Source organism: Phlebotomus papatasi, chromosome 1, assembly GCF_024763615.1.
Source record: "Phlebotomus papatasi isolate M1 chromosome 1, Ppap_2.1, whole genome shotgun sequence".
NCBI lineage: Eukaryota > Metazoa > Arthropoda > Insecta > Diptera > Psychodidae > Phlebotomus > Phlebotomus papatasi.
Window position 1 is genome coordinate 88,655,124 of NC_077222.1, and position 17,536 is coordinate 88,672,659.

Sequence of the window (17,536 nt, forward strand, 5' to 3'; positions counted from 1 at the left end):
GGAATAATTTTCAAAAACCCAAGAAATTTACCTTTACTTCCAGCAAGTGAAGGTGCAATCGTGGGAGTAGCTATGAAATTTTTATCAATTCTGGATTTTAACTTTCGGAATTTTGGATCTTTCGTGATTTTAGCGTTTAGATTTTTGTCTGGAACTTTTTACAGACATCATGCAGCCCAAGTATTGACTACTCGTCTAACAAAACCTGCAAAACATTTGTAAGATTTACAAGTGCGAGAAATACATATCGTAAAAGAGAGGAACACTTCTTACGGCGTTATCACACTTGCACATTAAAATTTTAATGTGATTCACATTAATTGTCGCTTGTGAGCGTCCAAATATGTTATTTGTGTCTTTGAGTCACTTAATATTTGGGACTTTTTCTATTTATTGATAATGAAGTGGACTTGGCCTGAAAAAATAAGTTTAAATTTACCTAAAGCATAAATATTTTTCACATTAAAAAATTAAAGAGAAAATCGCATTAATTTTTCGCATTAATGCTATAAATCAATTTATATCAAATTTTGCGGGCCAAGTCTACCTTTTTATCAACAAATAGATCAAATTTTGAATATAAAATGATTCAAACACAGAAATTACACATTTGGACTCTCACCAGCGACAATTAATGTGAATCATATTAAAATTTTAATGTGCAAGTGTGATAACACAGTTAAATTCACAATAAGTATCTCCTATTCTCTGTCTTAACTTTAATTTTTTAAAATGCTTAAAATATTATAAATTTTCGATTATCTAAATACGATATTATGGAGAATAACAAAATCTTGGCACAAACAATCCCATAATTGTAGAATAACCTATTCCGGAATGTTTTAAAGTTTCCGAGCAAAAGGAAGTCCGGAAAAGTTGGCGAATTTTTATGGTAATTTTCCAGAGAAAAGGACAATAATAATTTCCCCGAAGATACCAAAAGCTGGCCCAGAAACTTTGCACATCACTAACTCCATTACATGAAAAATAAACACGAGTAATTTGCAATTCAAATTAAACCAAAAATATTGCAACAATATATGTTGCTCTGTAATGAAAATCATTACAACTGCCATAATTCTGCAACTGGGCAGCATTAGCCAGCACAAAATTCCTTTTAACAACGAATGATGAGGATGACGTGAAAAATATAATTCAGGGTGAGGGCAATTTGTGTCAATTAAAATGTTTGTCGGGATTGAGAATGTGGAGAAAATTGAAAGAGGGACATTTTGCCAATTTGTGCAAACTTTTGCAATTTTCGCCATGCTCTCAAAAGTGATTTTCCATGAAAAACTCATTTCAATTTGAAGGACATCGTGGCAATTGCTGGCCTTTTTCAATTTTCTCCCAATCCCAATTTCCCTTTTCAATTTTCAAATCATGCACCAAGTTTTTCCCCCAGAGGAGCACATTTTCCAAAATTGTCCAGATTAAAAGTGCAGCAAGAACTTACTCGGTATTCTGTTGATAGCTCTCAATGGTCTGAGTACTCTTATCGTTCTTATTGCTGTCAAATTGAGATTTTCCACATGCAAGCAGTACTCAATGGCCCCAGCCAGAACAATAAAGAAGTCCAGACGATTCCACGAATCAGCTAGATAAGTATTCTTCCCATAGACCCCCATCGCTACCATCTTTATGGTCATTTCCATGCCAAAGAACACGAAGATTATGTCATCGAATATCTGAAAGAAAAATCCATTTTCCACAGGAGATTCTCTCTATAGATTTTTTTCAATTGATTTTTCTTATCTCTATCCTACACCCAAATTTCATTTTCCAACCCATAAAACATCATCCTTGGGGGGACTCTTTGAAATTTAATAAATCTTCATTTTAACTCCCATACTCCTCAACATATACACTTAACGAAAATATGCAAAGGTCTGCGAAATCTATATAATCTACAATGAAGAGCATTTTTTATAGCATAAGAATATTCACTTAAATCGACCCTTTTGCAATACAAACTGGCATAACTTATTTTTAAAGATTTTTTTCAAGGGAACATTAGAACTTTTAATAAGTTCTAATCGCTATAAGTTAATTTTTTAGCGCTTTTGACACTTTCAGTACAGTGAGTGGCTATAGTGCGGGCTTCTTGAATAGGAACGCAGAGGCTTTTTGCAATGAAAAGGACTGGGATCCACGCTGTTTGCTTAGAGATTGGCCAGTTCTGTATAGAAGCTCTGCATAGAACGTGCGGTTTCTGAATTGAGAATTGCAAGAACGCGCGCTCTCTACACAGAGAATGAAAAAAACACAAGCTCTATGCATTGATGGAAACGTACTGTCTGTATATGCAAAAAAAAAGTAACAAGAGCGCGCGTTATCTGCATATAGAGTGGCAAGAACACATGATATCTGAATATACAGTGACAAGAATGCACGTTCTCTGCATACAGAGTAACAAGAACGCGCGTTATCTGCATAGAGAGTGGCAAGAACGCAAACTCTTTGCATAGCGTTTGACAGAAGCCTACTCTTTGCATAGAGAGTGGCAAGAACGGAAACTCTTTGCATAGCGTTTGGCAGAAGCGTACGCTCTCTGCATAAAGAGTGACAAGAACGCGCGTTATCTGCATAGAGAGTGGTAAGAACGGAGGTTTTTTGCATAGCGTTTGACAGAAGCGTACGCTCTCTGCATAAAGAGTGACAAGAATGCGCGTTCTCTGCATAAGAACGCAGGCTCTGCATAGCGCGTGGCAAGAGCGCATGCTCTCTACTTATAAAGTAGCAAGAACGTGCGCTTTCTACATTGTGCGGTAAAAGCACGTGTACAACAACAACAATTACCATTAAAATTGTTTAAAGCTTTTAAAACAACAATTTTGAAAAAAAAAAATACAAAGTAAAAACATTATTGGTTATGTCAATTCAATTGCAAATGCGCGATACAAGTGACACCGAAATTTTATATGGAGTTATAAATGGTTAAGAGCTAGTAAAATTTGAATGTTTATCTGTTGACAAGGCCAAAGCTTCTTCCTTTTCCTTTCCTTTAGGTTTTAGATATTTCTCCTGATCATTTAAATCTCCCAAAAGATATGTAAAATTTTCCTGATCAAATAGCTTTTGCATTACATCGGATATATGTAAGGCCATCCACAAACTTTGAATTTCCTTCGTTTATATCAAGGCAAAGTTTATCAATCAAAAGTCAGATTGATTGAATTGACAACAAATTTTGCTGTAGAGTCTTGTACCAACGAAGAGTAACTTAATTAGTCGATGTGAGAAGGGATATCTTATCAAGTCAATTTGATTTAATCTAATAAGGGGTTTAACTTGTGGAGTCAGGACTCATCAATTTCAGGATTTTGCTGAACATGGGGTTAATGAACATGTCAGAGAACATTTTTACTTTTTCTCACACCTTTAAGATGTCAAGACCAAATTGGATTAGGATACAAATCAGTAGAATACATTATTAAATCGGATTTCAAATAGAACAAATCTATTATCTGAGAACAAATTGAATGTCAAGAAATGTTCTATATTTGTTTTAAATTGATTTAATAGAATAATAGTTTAAACAACTTAAAGCAGCTGCAATATTTCATAAGATAAATTTATTGCTTGAACTTTAAGAGAGCAAAATATAATTTAAAATTCTGTGACAGATATTTGGCACAAAAAATAGTATTTAGTCACAAAAATATTGTGGAAAGCTGAAGTCGACAGAGATATTTATGAAACTTCCATCTGGTTATTCAACTCTTCTCATTTAGAAAAAGCACATTAGTGCAAATAAAAAAAATACATTAAAATATACAATGAATTTAAAAGCTCAATTTCATAATAATTTTTGTCAACAAATACTGTGCACAATCAAATAGAAACTTAAAAAAACATAATTTGAATATTTTCTATTTGCTGTCAATTGCATTTGCAATAAGTTTAAATCTATTCCAGATAAAAATTAAAATATTTTGAAATATTCAAATAGTTGGACAAAATAAAAAATACTTTAGAGAAAAGTTTAGACTAAAGTTTAGGCAAATAAAATTGTTTTAACGTTTATCTCGGGGATGAAACATCCTGCTCAAAAGTTTGAATATTTCACAAAATTTCCCACTGCGTTATTTTTCTCGTATCAACTGAATGACAATCATTTCCAAACGATTAGTAAATTACCCTTAAAGCTTTTTAAACAGATAAACCGTTCAGAACCGATTAAACCCGATTTATATGGATTTAGATTTATCAATTATTCCAAGACCTTTCAAATGAATCTACATTTATTCAAATCGGATAAGAAATACAGAGGGAAAAAGGAAAAAAAGAGATGAAACGCGAAAAAATAAGGCTGCTTTACTCAAGCTTTTTTAGTTCAATTGAGCTTTAGCAATATAATTCCTAAGCTTTCCCAAAGAGCAATGAGTTGAAATCAATATTATTCACAGTGCATAATATCAAGCTTCAAGATCTTTGTCCTCAATAGTTGTCTATTCTTTGTGTATCACAATACGAGAAAGCTAATCCAAAAAGCTCCACTCGAAGAGGATTTTACGTCATCAGCTTTCAATTGTAAATAATGCATAATCACGAATGAAGGCATTAATTTTCCCTGACTTTAATAATTGTGTTTAAGTGAATTGGAGCTTTATGTTCCCTTCTTGCAAAGAAAAAAAAACGAAGCGCTCTTACCCAAACAGGAAAAACTACCAAGAACGGAAGAGCTTTTCAGGGGGATTTTCCCACAGCTAAAAGTGTTTTGTTGGACATAAAAGTTGAAGTAAAGGTTTTGGTCTTATTTTGTGGCCGATGTTCTCTCACTTTCCATTTCTCTCCAACCCCCATTTGCTTCCGCTTTCTTTGCCTCGTTATGCAACTTTATAGCATTCCCTCCTCTGCTGAGAGGTTATCGAAAAGTCATTGTGGGGTCGGAGGGGGTTGGCAGAACATTATGCTGCGACATATGTGAAGATGATGCTGGAGAGTTCAATGGGTTCATTAGGAGGGAGGTCATATGGCATATAATGTTTGGTGGATGGATATTCTTTTGGCGGGAAACGTGTGAGGGCGTGGAAAAGAAGCTCTTCTCACCAGTTGATTCAAGTACCTTCATGTTTTCACCGAATGATACTCTTCACTGTGTACCTCTATCCTCTTTGCATTTTTTAAGAACTTCGTTATCTTGAATTATACATGAGAGTCCCCCTATATATTCTTTTTTCCCAGGAATATTTCAAGGATATTTCTACCATTCTCTACCTCTTCAGCCTAAATTTCGTGCACAACATACCTGAAGTATCTTACAGCGATTTGTTACACATTCATCGTCAACACAGGGTTGATACATTCCCAAAGTTATACAATTCAGCAAGATTACCAAAATTGAGATTCGCTCGAACCACGTGTTGGTGCACAAAAACAAGTATTTGATGTAAAGAAAATTAATTTTCGTGACATGTTTCCCAAAGTATTTTTCCCTTTCCAAAAAGCACAAACTTGTGGCTTTTGCGGTGATAAAAATTAAATTTAGCACACACATACTGAATATTTCATAAATACACGCACTCATTTATTTAAATTACTTCCCATTTGAGATCTTAATTTGTCTCTCAACAACTTCCCAGAGATAATTGTAAGGTGGAAAATATTCGGCGGAAGATATATACACTGAGAAAAAATTATTTAGTATTTTCTACAAATCATATATAAATATTTTAAAATTTTAAAAACCAAGAGAAATTGTTCAGTTTTTAATTAAAATATATTGCGGAATCTTATTTATTTAGAAATACTGAAGAAAAGTCATTACGAAGCTCAGGATTATACAAAGCATGAGCTGAGCACTTTCCCTTCCATAGATTTATTAAGGGTGGAATCAAATGGGGCATGACGTTAATTGGGTCATCTACCCTATCTAATTTCGAACTTAATAAGCAGTGGAATTTTTAAGCAAATTTTGAAGAAGCAAAAAAAATATTTCACTTGAAATTTCATTGCAAAAGTTTGCAAGTTTATTTACAAAATTTTAATACATTTATTATTTAGAATAAAAAGCCAAATTTAATCCACAAAAATTGACTGAAGCTAACTGAAAAGCATAGTACATGACTTCTCATTAACCCTTTAAGGACGATTGGAACACCGATGTCCCATAAAGACAATAATTTTTCCTGATTACATACAGTTATTTTTTCTAGGAATCTAGGAAATTTTTTGCAAGTTTCCACCTATTTGCTATATGATAAATATTTAAGCTCAAAAATGACAAATTTTTAAATTCTTATATCGAAAGTTAATTTTAGTTTTTTTTATACTTCCAGTTTTTTTTTAAGCAAAACCGGTTTGGAATAGGAAACTACAATACTCAAACATTATTTTTCGTTAGAGTGAAAATTATCAGTCATTGGTATCGTCGGAAAAATTACTTAAATTTTGGGCTATTTTTGTCCCTATAGTTTATAGAGACAAAAATTAGACCAAATCAGACTCTGTTGGACTTTCCAAGGTTAGATGTAAGACCTTTTACAAGTTTTGTTTATCGGTTTTATTTTTATTGCTGATTTTCGGTTAGCGAAAACTGTCTCGTCGTTAAAGGGTTAAATGCCTCATCACACATTGGGAGCAATTTTCGTCAAAAACAACTTTTTGAACTACTGTAGAGAAAAATGTCAAGATTCGGTCAAAAAGACAATTCTTGAGGAAAATTTATGGAAATGTGTATAGGGCTTGAAACTATTAATATTATTACATAAATAGGTAGGGCCTCAATGGATCTGTGGATAGAGTACTGTTTCTATGACTATGAGATCTCGGGTTTGCGACTAGGTAGCTGCAAATTTTGTCAGATGCTGTATTAGGATGAAAGGAACAGCTATTAACACTTTCGTTACCGATTTAGGATATGAAATTTGAACATCTCTTTTTATAAAAAAAGGTAGAATACAGAAAAAAAAACATCATATCAATTGCATTTTACCAGATATATTAAATAAATTTCATCATTTTGACAAAAGTGTCAATAAGGGTTTCCTGTCGAATAGGTGTTCCTTCCACCCTAGTCTCGAATCTCTAATTCGTCCAGTGAATGAATGAAAAAGTAATACAGCCTAGAAAAGAGAGGTTGGTATAGGAAATAAGTTTCGGCATGCAGAGTACAGTCGAATATAATTACGCATTCACTGCCCAGATCCACAAATCTAGGCTGGTCTACCGTGATATAAAGCGGTAGGGGAAAGTGCCTATTCTTTGCATGGTTCCAAGCTTTATAATGACTAAATTTTTCCTATGTTTTTGAATAAATGTAACTCCGCAATATATTTTAAAAACAGGACACTTTCCCCTAGTTTTTAAAATATGGGTGCGATAGGTTACATTTATTGAAAAAAAAAAGGAAAAATTTAGTCATTATAAGGGTTGGGACCATGCAAAGCATGAGCGAGCGCTTTTCCCTACTGTGTGTATCAAAACGCACACAAAGTAGGGGAAAGTACTCTCCCTTCGAACGTTCATGCCTTCAAATGATGTGAATTTCTGTTACGTTTCCTAAGAGATTTTTACATGATTGTCACATATTATCAATAATCGATGACAAGCTAACTAATAGTTAATAGAAATGTGTAAGTGTCTTAGGAAAAATCAAAGAAAATTCACATTACACAAAGGCATGAACGTTCGAAGGGAGAGTACTTTCCCCTACTGTGATACAGAGCAGGGTTACCGCCTTGGGAGTTAAGATAGAGCAGGATAATGGGAAGTGCATAATAAGCCTAAATAAATGGTCTCGATGTAGCGGTTCCGAAAGAAATATAACCGACCCATAGACAAATCTTAAATCTTAATCTTACGTATATGGGTAAGGGAGCTCCTACACGTATAACTATTGTGCCCTAGTGGACTTACTACAACCCTCTCCTGAAATGATAAAAGACTCTATTCCACTCAATAATTGGATAATAGGGAGTGTCACTATTCACCGCTTCTGCGTTGCCTTCTTGTTGTCCATTCCTTTGAACTCTCGGGATACCTCAGTCTTTTCCATCCACTGTTTTACTGCAGGAGGAGAATCAGCATCTCACTGGTGTTGGCTGATCTTGGGCATCTACTCCTCTTTATCTGCTTCTAAAGAGGGTTAAAAAGAGAGTCTCGTTTCTGGAGGTTTCGGTCTCTCAGAAGTGTATCCAGGCTTCGTAATTATTGTGTGGGTGCTTTCAGGTCTATTGGAGAACGTACAGTACAAATCATCCTCTGGTTAAGTTTCGTCCAGTGATTTACATCTAACCTATTTGGTCTGACAATTATCACTGCCAACACCGCTAAGAGTGTCCGGTTGGATAGCTCGAGGGGCTACTCCTCCTAGTTTCCATAATCAGGTTTCTACCCAGGAAGTCAAGCGCCTCTTTTCTCCAAAGTAGGGGCTCTTAAAGAGTAACAGGACACACAGACCAGCCAGGACCAGTGAAGTAACAGATTTCCCCAATTTTCATGAAAATAAGGGCTATTCAGAAAGGATATTTCTCAGCTCTTTTTGTTATCCTCTTTCCCTGGGTTCCTTGGTATTTCGGGACAGGGTTGTAAGTCCGCCAGGGTGCAATCGTTACATAGATAGAAACTCCTCTACTCATATTTGTAATAATACGTTTTTGATTTATTAATAATTCATATTGATGCCATTTAGTCTGGACGAGAGGGTAAAAAATTGGGGTTCACAAAAAACACTTTTTCCCAGTTTTTAGAGCAAAACATAACAGACTAGTGGTGTGCAAGAACCGTTTGAAACCGAACAAACGTCCAATGGAATTTGTACGTCAATGGTCAAAACGCTACCTATTTTGACGTTTATTCGATTTCAAACGGTTCTTGCACACCTCTGCTTTAGACCGTAGGAACATTTTTGTTTTTGGGACACAGGTGTCCCTATCGTCCTTAAAGAGGTTAAGTTTATTGAAACCAATTTCGTAGACCACGTACGGCTTTTTATCAATAAATAAATCAGAATCATATAATTTCCGTTAAAATTTTTAAAATAAAAAGCTATAGAAGATAAATTAGTGACAATTAATACGAACCATTTTAAAATTTAAGTTTAAGTGTTAATTTAGAAAGATTACAAACAAAATTTATTGTGCGCTGGACATTATTCAAACCATATCAAACAATAATTTACAAATAGGTACGATATAGCATTTTCAATAAAATATAAAACTCAAGTATGCAATCAAGATAAAAAAATATTAAAATTGAACTACTTAAAGAACACCAAAAGCTTAAAAAAAGAAAGCTTTTTTTGCCTTAATTTTAGATAAATTTTCGCATTTTCTGTTTGTTGGATAGCGATAAAAATGCCAAATTGCGATAAGTTAGTAAAACTTACTAATATAATAATAAAATTCTAATATTCAAATAATTGAATTAACTGCCAGTTACAGTTATTAAAGTCTAAAATCTGATTTAAAATTCTGCTAATCTATAAATTTTAAAAAGATCTTTCAACTAATAGAGACTAGTAGATTTTTAAAATAAATTGTTTAATTTTACTATCTTTTGTTTTTTTTCTCAGTGCACAATTCCCGCTTAATTTATATAACACAAGTCATGGGTGAAAACCCTGTGAATCTCATCGTCTTAAGCTGATTTTCTTGTAGGCTGAAAATTCCTTACAAGATTTCTCCACCACCAAACTTTTATCGTAATCTCCAAAAGAGCCCTGTGAAAAAGTTATGGATGAGTTTTAAAGTTCTCCACCACAGCACACTTTTGACTGAGAATTTTGCAAAATATTAAACCACATACCTCATCCCCTAATCTCAAATCTCATAATTCCTCTCTCTAGCTAACACAAATTTTCCCATTGACCCCCAAAAGCTTCAGGATAAATCCATTAATTTCCTATAGATTTGCGATAATTGAGATATACGACTGAATTATCCCTCTTGAATATATTTCTCCTCGCTCCCCAATGATGGCCTCAACTTTTCGATACTTCTGTTCCTGAGAGGTTCTCTCACATCTTTTTCTTCTGCCCAACACCCCAGGAGAAAGAAACATCGTTATTACCAGAAATGAGAGAACATTAAAAGTTTACTCATGAAGTAAAATCTCTCTCCAAGCAAATTGAATGCTTATTGAGGAATTTCACCATCTTTTCCTCACATTTTCTGTCGCTGCGATGAAGAAAATTTATTTACATACCAATGAGAACAATATCCTTTCAAATTGACTGGAATGTGGGTCACCATTTTACCCTAACAAGAAACCTTTCCTCGATAATTGCATTAAACGTTGTGGAATTGAGTGGTGATACTGATTAAATTTGCAGACGAAAGTCTTGATGACAAACGCTACAATTTCACTTTTATTCAACTATAAACCCATTTTTGAAATCAATTTCCACTCTCAATGTGATTGCAAATTTACCCCATACTCAAATATACCCATGCTAATTGCTATTGAAAGAAAAATATTTGCAGATGACAAAGAGAATGTAGTTTTATAAATGAACATGTGGGTGCAATATGGACAGGACTTTTAAACAAACCTACTTTATTAGCATTTTATGTAGAGTTGTTTGGCAAATGTTGAAAGATTTATTATTTTAAAAAAATATGAATTTCAGTTAAAAAAAAATCAAGTCAAGATTTATTTATATAAATTCTGAACGATGTATTAATTTTCAAACTTACGAAAGATAATAGTTAGAAAGATAATAGAAAACGATTTGCCAATATATTTACAAGGTGACAATTAAAGATCTATTCTTACCATTCACAAGTAAAATTTGAGAAATTCGAAAATCTATTTGAAGATTCAAAAAAGACAGAGAGTGAGCCCAAACAGAAGTAGATTTTGATTCTCCAATAGTGTCTTGGATAAAAGGTAAATGGAACTCCATTTGCACAAAAAGTCGTTAAAGTTCGAAGAATTCAAATTCAATTTCGAATTTTCATACTAAATTTTCGAACAAGGTGGGGAAAATTTATGAAATATCACACTAAAAAGCTGGCAAAAGAGTTACTCAGTGTTTATGGAGTGATTAAATATTTGGGCAAGAACAGTAAATTTCGTTGTTCTGTTTTTTTCCTCACAACAATGTGAATATCGTCACATTTTGATACTTGAGCACTTCGAAATTCGAACAGGATTTAACTTCCGCCACTTTGCGAAAGTAATAAGAAGTAAGAAAGTCTCTTTTTGGATTTTCAAATAGATTTTCGAATTTTTCAAGATCTACTTTCGTACGGAAAGATTCTTACCATTCACAAGTAAAATTTGAAAAATTCGAAAATCTATTTGAAAAGCCAAAGAAGAAACATTGGGTCCAAAAACAAGTAGATTTTGATTCTCCAATAGTGTCTTGGATAAAAGGTAAATGAAACTCTATTTGCACAAGATACCGTTGATGTTCGAAAATTTAAACCCATTTTTGAATTTTTGAAACAAAATATTCACACAAAGTGGCCAATATTTATGAAATATCACACTAAAAAAACAAGCAAAAGAGTTACTCAGTGACTATGAAGTGATTTAATAATTGGCAGGAATATAAGCATCGTTGCTTTATTTTTTTCCCGCTACTAAGTGAAGATTGACACATTTTGTATTTCAAGCATTTCGAAATTCGAACAGGAAGTACTTCAGGAACCTTACAGAAATATCAAGAAGTAAGAATGTCTCTTTTCTGGCTTTTCAAATAGATCTTCGATTTTTTTGGACTATACTTGTAAAGGTAAAATTCTTCCATTCAAAGCTGGAATTTGATTCTCGAATAGTGTCATGGATAAAAGGTAAATGGAATTCTATTTGCGTAAAAAAAACGTTCATGTTGGATGAATTCAAATTCAGTTTCGAATTTTCAAATTAAATTTTGCACAAAGTTTGACAAATTTGTGCGAAGAGTAACATTTATTCAGAAACATAGGAAAAAATTAGTCATTACGAAGCTTGGGATCGTACGAAGCATATAATTCGAAAGACGTTATATTTTCCTGCAATTGAGTGTGAGACTCAACAAGTCAAAATTTCAACTCTATTGGATTGAGTTTTGATCCAGTAACTCTTTCAGAACGAATTAAACTTAACTGATGTGATGTTCAAAGAGAAATCTAATCAATCTAATCAAGAAAGTTTTTGATGGAGAAATCTTGTAGTCTATTTAGTTTTGATTCCAAAAAAGATTTAGTTTTAATACATTTAGGAAGTATTAGAGTTATACAATAGCTTTAACAATCAACCCTTCCAAAAATCTAAAGCGCTTGCAGCACTTTTACTTTATAAAAGTTTCATTCACAACTGGGAGGAATTTGATTTTTCAGAACATTTAATAAAATTAACGTTCAGTTATTGAAATAATAAAAATGTCTTATATATCGATGGCTCAGAATATAAAACGAATAAGTCGCGAGTGGTCATCTTTACAGGAGAGCGAATTCAAGTTGAGATTTTATATGCAGAGTAGGGGAAGGTGCTCATGTTTTGCACCCTTTGTATGGTCCCAAGCTTTACAATGACAACATTTTTCCTATGTTTTTCCATAAATGTGACTCTTTGCACATATATATTTTGAAAACTAGAGGAAAGTATGCTGTTTTTAAAATATATTTCGGAGTGATATTTATTCAGAAACATAGGAAAAATTTAGTTATTATGAAGCTTGAAACCGTGCAAAGCATTGGCTTGGAACTTTATAGAATTTTTAAGATTTGATTCCCCTATAACTTTGGAATGATTAACTTTCAGGTATAATATTTGCAGTGAAGGTACAGGAGATCAAGGAGTACCCAAAAAGTAAAAAAAACGAATTTTGCAAAATATCTACTTATTCGATTTATATTCTGACAAGTCGATATGCATGTATATACAGTGTCGGATAAAATTGTACCAATGTTTCAAAATTCTCTATAAATGATTTAATATCTCAAGATCTAATTTATATTTTGACTGAAACTTTTCTTGCTTAGAGAGCTTTATTATAAAGCTACAAATTGTGCCTTATTAGAATTTTTTAGAAGAAGAACTAATATTTTTGTAGAGCCTTTAAAAAAAAAAGGATGCATTGGTACAATTTTGTCACTTGTACCCAAACGCTACTTTTTGTTCTAAAATTTTATTTTATGAACTATTTACGTAAAAAGAATTTAATATAATGACTTCCGGCTGTTATTAATACATTTTGCATGAACTCCTCCGGATTTTTTTAACTTATAACCTAAGTATAATGGTATATTTGAGTAAAATACGCTCTGATATGAAAAATGTATCAATAACGGATTTTGGTCCAACAAAATGGCTGCACAACATGACGTTAGGCCATATCACAGGTATCAGACTACGTATCTAGACGTGATCCAGTGGTAGGACTTTCAAATCCGGACTCCATTCGCAGTTTGTTACCATTTATTATTGTATTTGGGCGAAAAAATCGCTTTCGGCTAGATCTAAACTATTGGCTAGCCTTTTAAACTAATCAAAATCGATATCCTAAGCAACATACTTTTTTAAAAGGCTCTACAAAAATATTAGCCCTTCTCCTAGAAAATTCTAATAAGGCACAATTTGTAGCTTTATAATAAAGCTCTCTAAGAAAAAAAAGTCTCAGTCAAAATATAAATTAGATCATGAGATATTGAATCCTTTATAGAGAATTTTGAAACATTGGTACAGTTTTGTCCGGTAGAGAACCTACAAGGATCTCGTTCGTCATTTCTCATCTCGATTCATGAGGATAATAATTATCTAATCATTTGGCTATTAAATGACGAACTAGCTCTTTGCAAACAAAGAGAAAATTCAGATCGTTTGAAGGTTCACTGTGTACGAACCATGCCTACTTTCCCCTAATATACAAGAGGTAGACATCCTGTCCTTTCTTTTTTTTCTATAATTTTTATCCCCTGGCAAATTAATAAAAAGCACTATCATTTTTTAAAGTTAAGTTTATGCTATTCAAGTATTCTTTCTGGCATTCTCACAACATTTTTTGAAAAAATGAAGAAAAAAAATGAAAATCGATCAGACTTTACGGGAAAACACGCTATCTTCGGACGATTTAAGCTTCGCACAAATAATTTTTTTCAATGTGTTATAAATGAATTAGTCCCATTATATTATTATATTTTAATAGCTAATCCAATGCCTCAAATTCTCAGAAAGGAGCTATGGGTGAAATCTATAAGGAATATAGAAAAAAAATTGAATTGTGCGAAGCTTGAGTCGTCCGAAGGTAGCGCGCTTTCCCGTATATTTCAGCCCAGACACTAATTATTATAACAGGGGGATTATAACAGACTAAAGGGAGATCTAAATTTTAGAAATGAACCACAGAATGTGACTTCCTAGGACATGGTGCATACTATTCCAATGAAAATTGCAAAAGGGGAAATCTTTCCCTTGAAGATTATTTTAGCACATGACTGTTCTCAAGTGTTTCTGTATTATCGACTTTTCTTTGTGCTGGGTTCTGTCTCGACTGTATTCCCTAGTTCTTGCCGTGCTCCAAAACCACCAAACAGTCGTGTCGTTACTGAAGCCAATGCAAAGAAAATCCGAACAGTAAAGTGCTAAAACTATGTACAGGAGAAAGATTTCCTCGGATTTCCTCTTTTCATTGTAATAGCACCATGAAGCAGCAAAATATATTTGGAAGCCATTATTTCAACGAGTCCTATAAGGTAATCTTTTAACAATTTGAAGCTCTTTGAAAGATTTAATAAATGCTTCTTGAAACATACATCCTATAAACATACTTTAACAAATTAACTTATTTCTCATCCAATTAATCCCACCATTATAATAAATTGTGCGTCTAATTTTTAACTATAAAACCCGCAATAAATTGCTTCTCAAAAACTATATCCCAGAGTTTGTGGGAAAAGCATGTCTTTAACAGTTTGTTTTCCAAAACAAAGCTGTAGCCTGGAGCGTTAACAATCAACCTAATCCTCACACCGCACAAAAAAAACAACTTAAATTTGTATCTAAAATGAAAATTGACCCTATGGCAAAAAAATTGTTTCTCTATAATAGGATTTTCTCATGGGAAATTTCCCATGTACACACAATCAATGTCAGTCTGCCAGATCTCAATGAATTGCAAAATTTCTATCCTTCCACCCCACTAAATAAACTTTCAATGATATTTTACACATTGATAAAAAAAAATAATATTGCTGCGTCCTGAATACAGAACACAAAAAACCACATACATACACCACCATACATATTAAGTTCAATGGTTTAAAAAATTCCAGATCATTGAAATGCAAATAATTTCTGGTTGAAGTTAAATTTTCAATATTTGAATATAGAAAAAAAAGGGAATTTTGAGTGACATGATATTTTTTTTTTTGAAAAGGATATGGATTGGTGATGAGTTGTAGGCACCAATTCCTGGGTTTTGTATCTTGTGTCAGATATTTGAGTGATATCTCCGGAAATCCTGGATATGGCAAATTTGGTTCTCCAGATGATGACGATGTGCATGTTTCGCCATCGCTGCAGGTGCTCCCGGTGCATGATGAATGAGAGGACATGTTGGATTTTCCGGCACTTTTTGAGATATCCGATGCACTACTCATTGTTCACCAACTTCGTCTCTTGCACTCACACCACAGTTTCTTCGCGCACAAGTCTTCATCATAATTAGAATATTACTTTTTAATAAGGAACACCGTACAGGTTGATTAGACTATGGCCCTTTCCCACTGCTCTCCTCTCTCTTGCTCCTTTTGTGCAAAATTCCCTTTTCACATTTCCCACCTACTTTCTCCGTCGAAACTAAAGTTCATATCCGCAAATAGAGAAAAGATTTTCATAACTCGAACTGAATTGCATGAGAAAATTTTCCCATTGTGTACTTTCTTCAATAAAGGAAGAATATGTGTGTACATAAGGAGGGCAAGTAATTCTAGAAGAAAATACCTGTCCCATAAAGTACAGGAGAAACTTTCAAATATGTCAATAATTTAGTGACTTACATTTAATAAATTTAAATAACAAATTAAGTTAAGTATTTATATAGTACGGTGTACTATAAGTGTTAATTAGTACATGAATAATCCCGAGAGTTTTTTGTATTCATGTGCAAAAAGTCATTAAATTCAGATAACCACAGCGCAGAATGTTCATCAGAATAGGAACAGGAAGAATTTCTGCCTGCATTGAGGAATAGGTTGGAGACCAAGGTCTCCAACCAAGAGAATCCTCTATTATTTGAGGTATTCACTTACAAACATGATTCTATTAAGCTTTGGTCTCATAACCTCAAATATTCTAACCTAAAAAATCAAATATATCTGATGAATTATATAATGTGGCACGTTATCAATTCTAGAAATTAAGTCTTCTCTCAAGAAGAAAGAATCCGCGCGATTCGAGGCATCCCCGAGCCGAGTTAATCCTAGAAAATATCTAATGATCCAAAGCGGTTTCTTAAACGAAAGTGCTTTGACGGACCTCCGAATTAGCCGAGACACAGCTTAACGTCACACAGCTTAACGTCACACTGCTTAACGTCATAGCTTAACGTCACACAGCTTAACGTCACAGCTTAACGTCATACAGCTTAACGCCACTATATTCGTGATTATACCACATTTCCATAAATTTCCACTAATCCGCCTCTCGGCTGAAATCGTAAGTCTGCCAAGGACAAAACGCATGAATTATAGAACCGGAGTTCCGACTTATCCGCACTGTAAAAAATTGCGAGAAGTCCAGGGATTAAGTACATTTTCAAGGTTTTCAGGACTGAAAAAACCGTGCAAAAATGGTTTTAGGGTGAAAGGAACACCTATTGACACTTTAAGAACTCGTGTCAGGACTTATTGACAACCTGTTCTGTAACATTTGGAATGCGAAATTCGAACACTTATCCTTATCAAAAAACGCAGATTAATAAAGAAACGTTATATTAGGGTAAATGTCCTAATTCAAAACCATTTCCAGACGCTTTAACTTTGACAAAAGATTCAACACATTAAGTACATATTTTTTCTGAAGAGAATTACATAAATTTGCACCTTGACTCTTCTAGAATGTTACTCTTTAGTGAAAATTCTTTAGATATAATTTGAAAACTTCTTAAATACAGGAAAAATATTCTAGCGTAAAATGCTTCTATTGGAAAGATATTAATCCAAATAGAAACAAGGGAAAGTTTCTAATTGGAGACAAACAGTGTAAGTGAAACCACGACAAAAGGCTTTCAAAACCTTGTTAAGTTGCTCTTTAGTGCAGGATTTGTTCTTATTCCTGGTTTTTTCTCCTTTCTCATCTAAAACAATAAGAAAATCTCTCCAAGAAATCATATTTCCGGGGTTTCCAATTAAAGCATTTGCAAACACTTCAGAAAAACCCTTTTTGTTCACGAAATAGGTAATTATTTCATTTGAAAACTTCACGTACCGTTAACAATAACGATTAGAATTTAATTTAACTAAAATTACCAGAAATATGACATAAATGTTAAACAAATCGAATAAACAACAGTCACCTCATTGTGTTTTTCTTTGGAAAACATAGTCAATCGATGAAAAATTCGATGGTGAAAAGAAACACTTTTAATTTTTCTGAGAAATTAACA

At 33.4% G+C, this 17,536-nt stretch overlaps 1 protein-coding gene across 1 annotated transcript in view; it reads right to left on the reverse strand.

The window, feature by feature from the left end:
• LOC129804473 (voltage-dependent T-type calcium channel subunit alpha-1G) overlaps window positions 1–17,536 on the reverse strand; it is a 133,050-nt gene that overhangs the window by 91,008 nt on the left and 24,506 nt on the right. The window contains exons 2-4 of the mRNA XM_055851805.1: window positions 15,313–15,729; window positions 5,252–5,363; window positions 1,457–1,688 (exon numbers count right to left, since the gene is read on the reverse strand). Coding sequence (XP_055707780.1) covers window positions 1,457–1,688; window positions 5,252–5,363; window positions 15,313–15,530 — 562 coding nt within the window. The 5' untranslated portion in view covers window positions 15,531–15,729. The remainder of the gene's footprint in view (window positions 1–1,456; window positions 1,689–5,251; window positions 5,364–15,312; window positions 15,730–17,536) is intronic.